This window comes from Pinus tabuliformis, chromosome 6 (genome assembly GCF_031772625.1).
Source record: "Pinus tabuliformis cultivar Carrire ecotype Pingquan chromosome 6, CPIR1, whole genome shotgun sequence".
NCBI lineage: Eukaryota > Viridiplantae > Streptophyta > Pinopsida > Pinales > Pinaceae > Pinus > Pinus tabuliformis.
The window spans coordinates 990,111,797-990,128,073 of record NC_142292.1 but is presented as its reverse complement, the minus strand read 5'-3'; the positions used below and the strand labels follow the sequence as shown (position 1 = coordinate 990,128,073).

The window sequence follows — 16,277 nt, the reverse complement described above, 5'->3', positions numbered from 1 at the left end:
GGTTGACAAAGACACTTGAAAGTGTTCATCCTAATGAGGTTGGAAAGACAGGAACTAGAAATTCAAACCGACAAAATGGAGGTGATGTGGATGACTTTTATTCCCCTGTTGATATGTATGTTTCTTATGATTGTGAATTGAACTTGTCTACAGATTTTGAACCAACTTCCTTCAAAGAAGCTGCTTCTCATGATGAATGGAAAGAAGCGATGCAAAAGGAGTATGATGCCTTCATAAAGAACGGCACTTGGAAGCTAATTGATCCTCCATTAGGAACCAAACCAATTGGCTGCAAGTGGGTCTACAAGAACAAGTATAAAGCTGATGGCTCACTTGACAAGCACAAAGCTAGGCTTGTGGCAAAAGGTTTTGCACAGAAGGAAGGGGTCGATTATGAGGAGATTTTTGCCCCCATAGCAAAATGGGCTACCATCCGGACACTCTTTTCCCTAGCAGCTCAAAACGGTTGCAAAGTCCATCAAATGGATGTAAAAATTGCTTTCTTGAATGGAGATCTAAAAGAGAATGTTTTTATGTCCCAGCCTGAAGGATTTGCTGTGAAAGGACATGAACATAAAGTATGCAAACTGGTGAAGTCCTTGTATGGCCTCAAACAAGCACCGCGAGCCTGGTATGAAAAACTAACTGGGCATCTTCAGAAACTCAATTCCAAACATTATGATCTTGATGATGCAACTTTATTTGTCAAGAAAGTTGGCAAAACAATTGTATATCTTGTGGTATATGTAGATGATCTATTAATGACAGGGAACAATGAAAGCTACATTGCATCCATAAAAAAGGAATTGGGGAAAAGTTTTGAAATGACTGATTTGGGCTATGTTCATTACCATCTTGGTATTGAAGTAACCCAACATCCGAAGTCCATATTTTTTTCTCAAAAGAAATACATTGGAGATCTATTGAACAGGTTTGGCATGATAAAATGCAATCCTCTTACTACTCCAATGGAACAAAACTTAAAGCTCACATCTATTGAAGGAAAAGAGTTTGAGGATGCAACAAAGTATAGACAGCTTGTAGGAAGTCTCAACTACCTAACTACTACCAGACCAAACATTTCGTTTGCTGTTGGAATCCTCTCTAGGTTTATGCAAAAGCCTTGCGGGGGGCATTGGTCTGCTGCAAAAAGAGTTCTAAGGTACTTGAAGGGAACTCAAGACTTTGGAATCAAGTATAACAGGTGGACGACTTTAGCTTGATTGGATACTTTGATTCAGACTTCGATGGAGACAAGGAAATTGGGGTATCTACTTCAAGATATGCTATGAGTCTTGGATCAGGAGTTGTCTCCTGGAGATCACGCAAACAATCAGTTCCAGTAGATTCCACAACAAAAGCAGAATACATGGCAACAACTGAAGCAACAAAAGAAATTGTGTGGCTTAGGAAAATTCTTAAAGATTTGCAGGTAAAACAAGTACAATCAACTCCACTCATGATTGACAATACCTCTGCAATAAAGTTGGTCGAGAACCGAAAGTTCCATGATCGAACGAAGCACATCAATACTAAATAGCATCTTGATTCAACATGATGTTGAGGCCAAAACAATCCATCTCCGTCATTGTTCCACTAATGAGCAAATTGCATACATCTTCACCAAAGCGCTTGGAAGAGAAAAGCTTGAACGATTCAGAATGATGCTTAGACTCACCAACATCCCTTCAGATTAAGGGGGGGAATGTTGACACCTAATCATCAGGATTGGGTGAATATAATGTAAATAAATAAATAAGTAATATGAACAGTCTCTCCCTCATGTATATAATGAAGACCTACCTGAAGGAATAAGATATACGAATCAATTTTGCTTTGAGGAGTTACTGCTTGGCCTGACAGAAAGGATTGCATATACACCGTGGTGGATAGATTGACTAAATTCGCACACTTCTTCGCTATCTCAACGTATTACTCTGCCAAGCAAGTGGCATAACTCTTCTTCAAAGGAGTCTTCAGATTACATGGGTTGCCGAAGAACATAGTCAACGACCGTGTTAGCAGATTCATGGGGCATTATGGCAGGAACATTTTAGACTGGTTGAAATTGAATTAACCCCTAGCACCAGCTATCACCCGCAAACCGATGGCCAAACAGAAATTATAAATAAATATATTGAAGGGTATTTGCACAACTATGTTACAGGTTAGCAGAAGGCATGGATCAAGTGGTTGTACCTTGGGGAGCATTGCGACAACACCATGTACCACCTATGCATTGGAATGACACCCTTCAAGGCTCTGTATAGGTATGATGCACGCTCATTCATCGATAAAATCTTTGGAGATAGCAAAGCACCTCTTGCCAAGGATTGGATACAGGAGAGTTAGAACATTCTTAGGGTACTCAAGGAGAATCAGACACAGGGGAATAGAACTTACGCTGTGTTAAATCTTGAAAAGTTGGGTTAGTGCTCAAATCTCTTGTTGTGGGACCGACAACTCCATACTTTTGATATCTTTGTATTTGAAACTTTTTGGGATCATTAAGAAAGAAAGAAAGAAAGAATGAATGAACGAAAATGATTTTAACATCCATAAGGCTAAAGATAGCCTACGGGACAGATTGCTTCTTCATCTGCTTGATGTATTCGGCCCTTTTTTTGTGAAGCCTCACAATAAATTCTCGCTACTTCTCGACAAACCCCTCGCTAAATAGATTATCCCAAGAGTTAGCTGCCAACATATCTGCATATCTTTCCTTGTTGTCTTGGAAGGCCTCATATTTTAAAACGAAATGCTTTTCTGTTTCCACTTTTCTGGAAGAACAAAAATGCATACTCTTTCCTCCCACACTTCTTTTGGCCTTTTCCAGCGCCCTGTTTCACAACGGAGTTGATGAGAATTTGTCCTTAACTGAGCAATAAGAATTTTTAGCTCTCCAAGAGATATTGGCCTCTATGTATGCTTTTGGTTGATGACTATGAGTAGGATTAAACACTTCAATATAGTACTTTTTCTTTCTTCCTAGCTCCTGATCCCAAGTACGCTTGTGGAACTTATCCATAACAAATACTTTTATCTCTTTGCTGTTTATGGGACACGTGTTCAAGCAAATACCCCATTTACTAAACCATTTGTTATTTTGCTGCATCCAAGTCTTTTTTTTTGTTGCACAATATGTCATTAAAGACAACATTAGGCCATCTAACCTCTTCCATTTGCTCATATTTTTTAAATACCTTATGACTCACACCATAGCAATTGCTTCAATAGGAGCAACACCTGTTTCACTTAACAAGATAGCATAAGGAACACCACTTTTAATCTTGAATTTGTTTCTAATCAAACGCTTCTGAATTTTCTCAATTTGTTTCCAATGCATAATGGATGTACTGCTGGCCCATAATTCACAACCATAGAGAATCACCGAAATCACCAGAAGCCCAAAAGGAGTTTGAGTGGTTTTCCAGTCCCATAACTCTGCCTGTCTACACCTATTTTGAAAAGAATAAAATGCTTTCCAAGCCCCCAAAGTTATTTTCTTTCTACAACCATCCCAGTTGAGATTTTTGTTGAATTCAATTCCGAGGTATTTGTAATCACAACTTCTTCTAGAATGTTTCCTTCAAAGTAGAACTTATGCTGGTTATGTTTTCTGTTTTTAGAGAAAACCACTACTTTCATTTTGCTGATATTGACTTGCATCCCCACACTCTACAAAAATGCTTAAGGGATAGAAAGTGCTCTTGCCAACCAAGAGCCGATTTAGCAATCCGAATATGTTCATCTACATACAAAAGAAGCCTTATAACAAACATGCCCAAATAGATACCATCACCCCCTTGCGAATTTAACCACTCGTCAAGCTTGTCGATATATAAACCAAAAAGGGTAGGAGATAGTGGGCAACCCTGCTTGACCCCGATATTGCTTCTAAAACTTTTAGAAATGCCTACTGAAGTTCTAATTTTGACTTTCACCTCTTCATACAGCCTATGCACAACTGCTCTCAAATGTTTAGGAACCCCAAGTTCCTCCATTATGTGCCAAGCTTATCCCTAGGAACAGTGTCAAACGCTTTTCTGAAATCAACAAAGAAACAAAAGGCTTCTTCCTTTTTCTCTCAAACGTTTTCAAGGATGTGCCCTAGAGTTATAAAATGATCAATTGTGGAATGTTTAGGTCTAAAACTTGCTTGCCATTTAGCGCGCTTATCTCTTTCTTCTATGCACTTGCTAATTTTATTTTCTAGGTTGCTTCCAAATAGCTTTGCAAACAAAGGGTTTATCATGATGGTCCTGTAATTGGAGGGATTATTGACGTCACCGCTCTTGTAAAGAGGTATTGCTAGACTGGTTGTCTAATTTGTGTGGGGAGCCCCTGTTGTATGATGTTGTTGAAAATTTTTGTAATGTGAGGTGCAAGAATCTTTGAGCCCCACTTTAGATATTCTGCTTGGAGTTCAGCTAAGTCTTTTGCTTTTCCAACACCCAACTTCTTGATACCCATCTCTACCTCTTGCACCGTGAAGAGTTCAGTATCAGTGTTGACCAAGGGGGGAGGGTCAACCTTGGGATCCTGCTCATAGAGTTGTCTTGCATAGTCAAACCATTTAGAAGTTGTAATACTATTTCCAGTTTGTATCTTTCTCAGTTGGAGCTCCTTCCAAAATAATTTGGGATTATTTTTCCCAAGGAAGATTAGTTCTTCCCTCCTTGAAACCATGAAATCGGCCTTTTTCTTGCTTAATAACTTCTTGTAAGCTTTGAGCTTTATGTTATCCAGGTTTGACTCTTTCCACATTCTCCTCTCCTTTTTGCATTCCTCGTCAAACTAAGCATTAACCGAAAAGCAATTTGTTTTAGACTTCTTAATTTTTGCTCTTTTGCACTCTGCAAGTGCGCATTGAATTAAATTTGTTAATTCATGACTATGAAGGCCGTGAATTGTGAATTTCTCCTTCTCGAAGAGCCTCTCTAGCGTCATTTTGAAGGTATTAATTTTGTCCTTTGGGAGATTTTGTTGGGCGTGCTGAATTTTTTACTCTAATTGTTTCTTTCTAGTCCAAGAGAAGCTTAAATAAATTGGCTTGTGATCTGATTTTAAGTCCCAACGCTGATCTCCAATCAAAACTTCCTCCATTTTCTCACACAAACCATGCGAGCAAATTACATAATCTACTATACTTGCTCCATTGTAAGTATTGCAAGTGAAATTACCAGAATTTTCCCATCTAGTCAAGCCATTACAAATGACTAAATCAAAGGCCCCACATAGAATAAGCAATTGTTCACCAAAGAGATTGCAACCCTTGTCCTCTGAAATTCTTTCCTACTAATGATTACTCTCTTCTGTAAGCCAAATAGGGTCGCAGTCTTCTTTACAGCAAAGAATGCTAGCTTGCTCACTTGCAGTCCTAGCATTGAAATCACCCACTATAAGGACTTCACCTAGCTGAGAATATGTTGCAATATTTGCTTTTAAGGCTGTAAATGGATCTTTGTGGTCAAGCCCTCTACCTTTGTAGATTTTTGAAACTTTCAATGCAAAATAGCATGTTGCAATTTTGATGTGGTTTCCATTTTTTGATATTTTAAACCAAATGAATTGTTTATTTGAGTCTTGTTTTTCTAATTGAATGAGACGACCTTCTTTCTCCCTCATTAAAACCATGATACCCCGTGCCTTTTGCCATTCCCTGCTGACTTGTTCCACACTGCCATCTTCCAGTATCCTTCAAACAGAGGTGTCTTGCACCCTTCATGCTCATGTATTTCTATGAGGCAAATTATGTCTCTATCTTCCGCAATAGGCCCTAACCCAGGTTCTCGTCCCATTGCTTGTAAGGCTGTAAATGGATCTTTTTGGTCAAGCCCTCTACCTTTGTAGATTTTTGAAACTTTCAATGCAAAATAGCATGTTGCAATTTTGATGTGGTTTCCATTTTTTGATATTTTAAACCAAATGAATTGTTTATTTGAGTCTTGTTTTTCTAATTGAATGAGACGACCTTCTTTCTCCCTCATTAAAACCATGATACCCCGTGCCTTTTGCCATTCCCTGCTGCCTTGTTCCACACTGCCATCTTCCAGTATCCTTCAAACAGAGGTGTCTTGCACCCTTCATGCTCATGTATTTCTATGAGGCAAATTATGTCTCTATCTTCCGCAATAGGCCCTGACCCAGGTTCTCGTCTCCATGGGTAACCTCTGCAGTTCCAACAAACTAATCTTAAGGAAACCTGGGCATGATCTGACTGCTATTTATTTTGACATGCAATACTCACATTTGAGTCTTTGTCTGTGCTTTCCCCTACTGACCTTGCTTCCGGATTTCCTGTTGAAGTGTTTGTTGCCTCTTCTTTATTACCATCTTGCTGCTCTGTTTTGGAAGGAGGTCCAAATTGCGCTATCACAACTTTACCTTTATAAATCCATGCTCTCTTTCCTTCATCTCTTGTTGCCCTAACCTTTAACATTTTACCCCTCCTTTGCTCCTGTTGTCTTAGTTAAATCTTGTTCTAGAAAAAAACGAGAACCCCTCAAGAGATGCTTCTTTCTTAGAATGATATATTTATCACGCAAGCTAGGCATGATGACTTTTATGGGCCTGGCTCTCTCACCGTTAAACTTACCCACCCTCCATGCTTGGCATATTTGTCCTTGCCATAACAACTTGTCTTTCAAGAAGTCTCTTGCAAGGTCAAGAGTACATTCATTTTTCCCATAGTCTTTCACCCCTTTAATAATTATGTTTGTTGCTCTATTTTGTCTTTCCTTGCCTTCTCTATCTTGCATGTTGTCAACCCGAATGTTTGTTTCTCCTTCCCTTTTTAGCAGAATTGCTAATAACGCGAGCCCAATTTTTGGAAACTTTGGTGGAATCTCCTTTCCTTTCTTCTCTTGCTTTCTCTTCATGGTTGTCTATTTGGGCAATCATTTTCCCATTATACAGGGATGATTTCGTATTCACCACCTCTGTACTTTCCACGACAGATTTCTTTATGTTTTTCACATCCACCTTCATGCGTTGCCATATGTCTTCCCTATCAGGAGAGCTTCTTGTAGCAATGCCACTTGTTCTTTCAAAACTTTATTGCTTTCTGTTAAAACCTTGTTCTCAGTTGTTATTATATGAATTTTATGATCTCTTTCCTGCTCTTTAGCTTCTAAAACCTCCAACCTTTGTTTTGCATTTAACAATTCTTTCACATAAAGATCAGATGACCAGGTGAGAGGTGTGGATGTGGGACTATAGAAGGTAGAATCATCAATGGCTTTTCCTACGGACTTCTTGTTGCCACATGTTTGTAGAGGGGACTTCTTTGAGTTCTTATTGCAAAGGGCTCGAGTACTTTCCCTTTGAGACCGTTTTTTCCTTGTTTGCTCCCATTTTAGATGGGCTAGTCTTTGTTTTAAAATGCCCCGATATTGTTTGGCATTGACCCAAACCCACTTCCCAGCTTTGGCGGATGAGGCAATTTTCACTTGTCCTAAATCATTTGTCTCCATAGGTTCTGAAATTTCTTGCCCCGTTGTCATGTTTGAATGCATTTTCCTTCTAACCTATTCCGAGAAAGATGTAGGTCCAATCTGTTCCTCACTGCATGCCCAATCTGTTCCTCACTGCATGCCTGTAGAAATCGATCTTTGCCCTGCTCCTCACTACTGCTGTCTGAACCCCGCTGACCCTGTCAGCTATTCGCTATCCCCTGTTTGCTATGCTATCCGCTGTAGGACTGGCTGCGAGTACACATCCTAGAGACATACTCTCGCACTCTGCGGCTGTGACTGTTCTCTCGTCTTTGACTACACCCTACTCTATATAAACCCGTAGTACATTAATATTAATTTAATTTTTGTGGGGTTTATTTTTTTGTGGAGGGGCCTTGCATGAGTATATTTTGACTTTGATTTTTGGTTTAATATGGTGGGGCCACTGACTACATTTGAATTGAATTTTTTGGAATTATTATATGACTCTTTTATTTATAAGTTAATTGTTACATGGTGAAAAGGACTTAGCATTACATCACTATATTAAGGTACACTGTCATAGCATTATTATTACAGGAAACCCTAAAAAATAAATTGCCCCAACATATTACATAAATTTTCTTTACAATTTGTAACATGCCCAAATGGGTCTTCAATACATGGCAATGACTCAATTGACTTTATGACAAATCTTGAAGCACTCAATGGGTGCTTGACTTAAAAATAAATTTCCCTTGAGCATGAAACCCATCCCTCAAGGATAACAATAATAAATTTATTTTTGTCTTTTCATTAAATACATAAAATCATGATTACATATGTCATTATGAAGACCAAACCTAGTTACATATTTGAACAATTTATTGCTGCTTTGACCGAATTCTTCTTAGCTGTTTTGACCACTGACTTTGACTGGTTAGAGCTGCCATTGACTGCTGTTGACTGGACTTCCACAGGGCTCAAAATTGCAGACTGTTACTTTAACCAGATTTGACTTTATCTCTCATCATTGACTGATTTTTTGGATGGCTGATTTGGAAAGTCAAGGCACTGACTATGTCTTATTGATGGATGTACTATTTGCTGAACGTTGATTATCTCATAGAAGAAGAATCGGTTAGGTTTTCCTTGTTGTGGGGTTTTTTGCCTGGTCTTTGACCTAAATCTCTGTGTCTCATTGATCTTGGCTGTCTTCTATTGTGCATACTGTTTACTGTTCTATCTACAATTGCTTATGGTTATTGGATAATTGAATATAAAGTTGAAAAGTGAATGCTATTAGAAGAAGATATTGTTTAAGTGATTGTTACAGCATAGAACATTGTGAAAAATTAACATGATGTATTAATTGCTGCTTTATATGTTGCAATCCACATATTCTTGCAAATGTCTTGGTTCAGAACTGCTTTAAATGCAAAAACTTACCTTCATATATGGCGACAGCAATGGGAAGGCTTGATTGATTTGCTGGGAACAGAACGTGAGGCTACTGGAGGCCTTGCATTTCTTCACAAGTATGCCTCTTATTTTTGGATTAGGAACAACTGCTACATTGTTTCCATGAGAAACTTTGTTTTCTATTTTGTTGCTTAATTACTATATAGCCTATAGTTGGTTAATTATTTCTTGAATATGAGTTTAATGTTTTACAGTCCTTTGTAGTGTCTGATGCTGAGGATTGATTGTCAGGTATAGGGAGTTCAAGAAGGCCTTACTGTTTGTTCGAGATTTGCGTCTGAGTGAAATGAACAAGCAGAAGGTTACTGCCGCTGCCCGCCAAGCTGTAAATTCTTTAATACAGGTGACCAAGCACATTTGATCTTTCTTTGTTACTAAAATCTTTTTCAGAGTTTATTACGCTGAAAACTTTACATGGGCAGAAATATTCAAATATGTAACAAAACCAAACTCTGTATTTATATGATTAGTACTGTTTGTATTGGATTTTAGGAGTTGTGCCAAACATGCAAATCCATTGGTTGAAGGGATTGAAATAATTCCTTATAAGAAAATTTGTGTGCCTTGGATGTTTCTTGTTACACACTATCCTTCTGATCAAGACACTACACAAATGATCTCAGAGTATATATACCAACCAACTGAATGCTTACTAGCCATCTCTATTGACATTCAAAACTGTTTTCAAAACGAGCCAGTCCAGACTGGTTCACCTTTTTGGACCCTGAACCGATTTGTGAAGTAGACTGGATGTCCGTTGAGCATTCTGATCAAGACATTACATACAAGCTCAGAATAAGGGCCATATATACCAACCAAGTGAATGCCTACTAGCCATCTTTATTGACATTGAAAAGTTTCTTGAAAACTGGCCAGTCCTGACTGGTTTACCCTTGGGCACCCCAGCCTGGTTTGTGAACCAGACTGGGTGTTTCACAAACCAGTTGACTGGTTCAGACACCTTTGTCACACATTGTCAAAGAAAGAGAAAGCAGTGAAAAAGGGAAAAAAAGAAAGAGAAAGGGCTCCACCCCTACCAAACCTAGGTTAGTGTTATATCATGATGCCTTTCCTATATGTGGATATTTGTGTCTAATGCAGTGTTTTAAAAAACAGCCGGCTCAGAACCGACTCGGCCGAGTTGGTCTGAGCCAGCCTTGGATTTTGTGACCCGGCCATTGAATCGGTTCGGCCGGCTGGGTTAATACCGAGCCGGCCGGCTCGGCCGAGTCCCTATCAACCCGGTCGGGTTACGTACAGCGGCCAATGAACCCAAAAAAAAGGCCTTTTTTTAATTTTATTTTTATTTTTGGGGACTCCTTGGGCTTCCCTGTCTGACTCTAAGCCCTAGTATTGATATGCTATTCATGGTAATGTTAAATTCTTAAATTAAAAGGATGAAAATGAAGATTAAGGAGAATGTAAAAGGATTTAAATGAAGATTAAGGAGAATGTCACTTTTACTTAAATTTTTAACATTACTATGAAATGACTCAGGATGTTTGAGAGTGGTTCCGGCCTCATTGGATTTCATATGGAGAAAGTAGAATTTTAGATTTCATTCAAAATGCAGCAAGCTTATCAGTTTTTCAGGATTTCAGGATTGCAATGTTTCCATTGAATTTTTCCATGTATTAGGGTATGGAAGTCGTATTTAATCAAGAGCACCAATCCCTCTATGTACCTTGATGTTAGTGACATTGGTTGTCGAACTCCTCTGGGATTCGCTCCCAAACTGGGAGCTTCTGAAAATGTCACTCCCACTCTGGGTTTCGCTCTCGCTCCCTGCTTTCGCTCCCGCTCGCAAGTAACACTGAGCCAAATGATGTTGGCAACTCTAGTAGTAGCCAGTAGTACTGGTCACAAACTTTTGTTGTAGAGGCCATTTCTAGCCTCCTTGGTTATGTGTTTTTGTTTTGATCTCTATATCATCCTCGTGTATGTATTGGACAATGCACTGGGTGCCATTTTGATATAATGGATATATTCATGAGCCTACTTTGATCATATGTTGTCTTTTATCTATATTCTAATGCTGTGTGTTTGGAAACATGAATGAAAATCTTTAAAATTATGTGTTTTTATAAAAAATAAATATTTAATGTATTTTTTACAACGACCGAGTCATTGAAATCAAACCGACCGAGTCGATACTGAGTCGGAGTAGACCCTCGGCCGAGTCGGAGTCAGAGTCGGAGTTTTAAAACATTGGTCTAATGGCTTGGATTTACATTGATGTTCATGACTCTCTCTCTCTCTCTCTCTCTATATATATATATATATATATATATATATTTTTTTTTTTTTATACTAAATTGGTTTGCTGTCTAGTTCTTGTCCTATCCTAGTCAGAGCCTTGGCAAGTTCTTGTTTTTAAAGCTTTGCATTTAATACATAAACATGGAGTATGAATCTGAGCGAGATGGTCATAAAAAGTTGTCATATCATTAGGGTAGTCGTGTCTCTTATGTCCTGTATATGGCAATATTCTCAACTACATATTGTTGAAATATGTAACTAGGTTCGGTCTTCATAGTGACACATGTAATCATGATTTTATGTATTTGATGGAAAGAGAAAATGCATTATTATTGTTGTTCTTGAGGCATGAGTTTCATGCTCAAAGGAAATTTAGTTTTAGGTCAATCTCCTATTGAGTGTTTCTAGGGCTTGTCATTCAGTCTACATGTCAATTGAGTCATTGTCGTGTATTGAAGGCCCATTTTGGCATGTTACATACTGTAAAGAAAATAATATTTGAGTCAAAGTAGAGTCCAAAGACCCTCCAAGACCTCGTCATGGTACAAAGATCAAGTCGGCCTTCACAAGGGACAAGTCGGCGTTTCTAGAAGGACATGTCGGCCTATTAAGGGACCCTAGGAAGCCTATATAAAGGAGGACTCGACCTCATTTAAAATGACATTCATTCACCCATCAAGAAGTTCGATCAAGCAAGAAAAAGAAGCGTAATACCTAGCAAAGTCAAGGATAGATAGAGGAAGGAAGAGCGAAGCATATTTAGGCTTGACCAGTTGACTGGTTCAGACACCTTTGTCACACATTGTCAAAGAAAGAAAAAATTGTTAAAAAGGGAAAAAAAAGAAAGAGAAAGGGCTCCACCCCTGCCAAACCTAGGTTAGTGTTATATCATGATGCCTTTCCTATACTTGGATATTTGTGTCTAATGGCTTGGATTTACATTGATGTTCATGAATGAATATATATATATATATATATATATATATATATATATTGTAGTATATTTTTTTATACTAAATTGGTTTGTTGGCCCTTTCTTGCCTTGTCCTAGTCAGAGCCTTGGCAGGTTCTGGTTTTTAAAGCTTTGCATTTAATACATAAACATGGAGTATGAATCTGAGCGAAATGGTCATAAAAAGTTGTCATGTCATTAGTGTAGTTTTGTCTCTTATGTCCTATATATGGCAATGTTCTTGACTACATATTGTTGAAATATGTAACTAAGTTCGGTCTTCATAATGACATATGTAATCATGATTTTATGTATTTAAGGAAAAGGGAAAATAAATTTATTATTGTTTTTCTTGAGGCATGGGTTTCATGCTCAAAGGAAATGTATTTTTAGGTCAAGTACCCATTGAGTGCTTCTAGGGCTTATCATTTAGTCTAGAAGTCAATTGAGTCATTGTCATGTATTGAAGACCCATTTGGGCATGTTACATATTGTAAAGAAAAAATTATTTGAGTTGAAGTAGAGTCAAAAGACTTTCCAAGACCGCGTCATGGTACAAAGATCAAGTCGGCCTTCACAAGGGACAAGTTGTTCTTTCTAGGACATGTTGGCCTATTAAGGGACCTTAGGAAGCCCATATAAAGGAGGATTCGGCCTCATTCAAGAGGACATTCGTTCACTCATCAAGAAGTTCGATCAAGCAAGAAAAATAAGCCTAATACCTGGAAAATTCAAGGAGCGATAGAGGAAGGAAGAGCGAAGCGTATTTAGGCCTGTTTTCTGGGCTAAATTTTCCACATGGGCAAAGTGTTTGGCATCTTTCTGTTGCAGCATCATATTGCAGCCACCATCGAAGGTCAAGTTTTGTGCCAAGAAAGGTCTCCTTTACAAGCCAAAATAACAAGGAAGAGAAGTCAACTCAAGCGAAGAAGAAAGGAGGCAAATTTGTCCATCTTCGAGCAACACGTGTAGACTGGGGTCACTGCAAAAAAGGCTGAACTTACAGACCTGCTACAACAAGCTGAAATTCTGAAGAAGAGCCGAAATTTGAGGTTGTGAAACAAGTTTGACTAGCATTGACTTGAAGGAAGAGAAGCACATCAAGGAGTAGTTTTTAGTTTTGACTTGGTCTTGGAGAGATCTTGGTCAAGGGTCATAGGTCTTGGAACTTGTCAATTGAAGTTCTATAAGAAAAGAAAAATTCTTGTGGGTTTTCCTCTCAAGTGGAGAGGTTTTGGCCCTGGCTGATCGCCTATATCTTGTGTCCTCTTGTACTACTGTTATTTATGATTTGATAGTTGTTTGATGATAAGAACACTAAATATAATCAGGAGAAAGAAGAAGCTAATTAAGTAAAGTAAAAATACATCACAAGCAGTTATCAAAGTAAGAGAAATCTCCTAATCTTGATGCCTAAGATTTCTCAACGCATATCAGCATACTTTGGAACTTTTACATGTATTATTTTTATTTTAAATTTTTTGATGTCATTTATGAAAGCAAACAACGCAGAAACATTTGCCATGGCACCTCTAGCATCAATAGCAGAAGGATGGCTTAAGAATTGTTTGAAATGCAAATTATATAACCATGAATTTGTTGAGTTCTGAACAAGAGTGATGAACCACTTACTTTCTATTAATAATCGTAAAGGAGGTGGTTTTGAAGGTTTGCCCAAGTGTGCCTGGAGAACTCAGGTAGATACTTGAAAATGATTATAGTTTATGAGTAAATAAAAAAGATCAAGGAGATGAAAGAAAACAAAAATAGTGCATTCAAGCAAAGATTGCACTGACTTACAACCTTTTTTTCATTTTCTTTAAGCATGGATGGATTTGGAAATTCATCTCAGCAATAACATCAAAGTGGGATAGCAGCATTAAACCCTCTTTGAAACCTTCTACAAGAGCAATAAGTTGATGCTGTCTCTGACTTCTTTTTGAATCTGCTACCGCATTTAATGTCACTAGAAGCCCTTACTTTATTGATACGTGTAAGAAGATTGCAGATTTTGGAAAATGATATGTACCTCCCAATTTTGAGATGATAAAGACCACACTTCTCAAGAGGTCAAAATAAAGAGTGACAAATAGATTGAATAAGATCAAAGAATCTTGGAAATAGATAGGGTGCAATGTTTTATGAGATGGTTGATCAGATGTGTCATAGGCTACTAATTAATGTGTAGGTTTATTTCCCTGAAGTGGTATTATTTTTTAAGGGAGTTGATGAAGCAGGGTGTAAGAAGATTTATGAATACATTCTTAGAAGTTTAGAGGAAGCCATCCTTGTTGGGAAAAAAAATGTGGTCGAATTCATAACTCACATTGCCTCAAATTATGTGGAAGCTGCTAAGATGAACACAACAATTTTCTAGAGCCCTTGTGCTGCTCATTTTCTTGACAATTTATTGCAAGATTTAGCATAGTTTCTGTGGATTGATGAGGCAATTTAGAAGGGGAAACAAAATTTTCACTTCTTATTTAACCATTACCTCACTTTGAGCTTGTCATAGGAAGCAAGCATCTAGAGAGCTACCAAGGCCTCACGATGGTAGATTTTCTACGTATTATTTTACTCTTAGAACAATGGTTGAGGAAAGGATAAGCATAAGAGGTGTTATCTGTAGCACTAAGTGGGAAAACACTTGCCTTCCAAAAGAATCTAAAGGGGGTAGTCAAACAAATCATTTTAGGCAATGCTTTTTGGGAAAGTGCTATGAAGGTTAGGTCTTAAAAGTATGTGAACCAATTGTTGATATGCTTCACATGGTTAATGGTGACATACCTGCTATGGATTTTGTTTAGGAGGGCATGAATCATTGTAAGGAAGCTATTACAAAATCCTTTAACAACATGGGAAATGAGTACATGGAAATATGGGAGATAATAGATGATAGATGGAAGAAGTTGCATATCCTATTGCATGTAGCGACTTGTTGTTTCGACATGTTGCCACAAAATATAACAGACCTAGTCACAGCCTCACTAGGTAGATCCAGACCTTAGGGCAGCAAGAGATCGACTGCCACTGTCACCTTATCAACTTTTCTCTAGCTATTTAGTGGTGTCCAACCACAAAGGAGGCTTCCCTAAAAGGATCACCCAAAAGATATTCAATAAGAATGGCTTGAGGTGATGGATTATTTTTGTGTAACATTGGGAGGTATTCTCGCATGCCAAGAGGCCTCCTAAGTCTGCCTAGAAAAATAATGGAAATTAAAATAAAATTAATTTTGATTTTGGGTTTCATGTAGGCTCAAAAGGTACAAGTCGGCCCCACCATGAAATGGTGTGTCTCTTGGGGTAAATGCACCCATTCGATTTGTATGTATACACATAATGTTACATTTCTTTTGTTACGCACACTCATCATCTCTATTATATAGAAGAAACTTGTGGGAGCAAAGAAAGGATGAAAAGGATAAAGTTTAGACTTGGTTTTTGGCATAGATTTCTAAATATTTCATTGTAAACCTTGCTGAGGAAGAATTTCTCCTAGAAGAAAAGTTGCTGGTTTTTCTCCCAAGTTTGGGTTTCCCTAGGAAAATTTTGTTCTCTATTGTGCGTCGTTGTATCTTTATGATCTTAGTTGCTTCTACTGTTTTTGCTGCATCACTGTTGAAATTTTATGTGTATAATTGCTTAATGAGATATGTGGCACAAGATAAATTAATTGAAGATCATTAGAAGTAATTATTAGATCGGAAAATTGGTTTCGATAGTGTTTATTGTAGAAAAATCAACATCGTATCAGAGCCTTGTTGAGCAGCCTTTTGAGAAATCTAGGGCATCAATATTAAGTGATTTCTCTTTATTAGATAATTGCTTGTGATGGACTTTTTACTTCTTGATTATGATCTTCTATTCTTGAGTTATTATTGTGTTCTTTTCATTAAGACAATTATCAAATGATGAACAATTAAGAGACAAGAGACACAATATATAGGCTTGTCAGCCAGGGCCAAAACCTCTCACTCTTTGAGAGGAAAACCCAAACGAAATTCTTCTTATAGATCTTCAATTGATGGATACCAAGACCATGACAAAGACCCTTGACACTAGAGTCCTCCGAAGACCAAGTCACTAGGCTCCTCTCCAACATTGCTCTTCCTCTTCTCCTTCTCGGCTTCCTTCAATATTTCGGCC

General features: G+C 37.9%; 1 protein-coding gene across 3 annotated transcripts in view; it reads left to right on the top strand.

The window, feature by feature from the left end:
* LOC149262316 (nuclear pore complex Nup85-like protein) overlaps nucleotides 1–16,277 on the top strand; it is a 414,372-nt gene that overhangs the window by 340,171 nt on the left and 57,924 nt on the right. For all 3 annotated transcript variants that reach the window (XR_016259007.1, XR_016259008.1, XM_089424013.1), the window contains exons 15-16: nucleotides 8,904–8,974; nucleotides 9,150–9,261. Coding sequence is in view for 1 of the 3 variants with exons in the window: in XM_089424013.1 (XP_089280139.1) it covers nucleotides 8,904–8,974; nucleotides 9,150–9,261 (183 nt within the window). In the remaining 2 variants the exon portion in view is untranslated. The remainder of the gene's footprint in view (nucleotides 1–8,903; nucleotides 8,975–9,149; nucleotides 9,262–16,277) is intronic.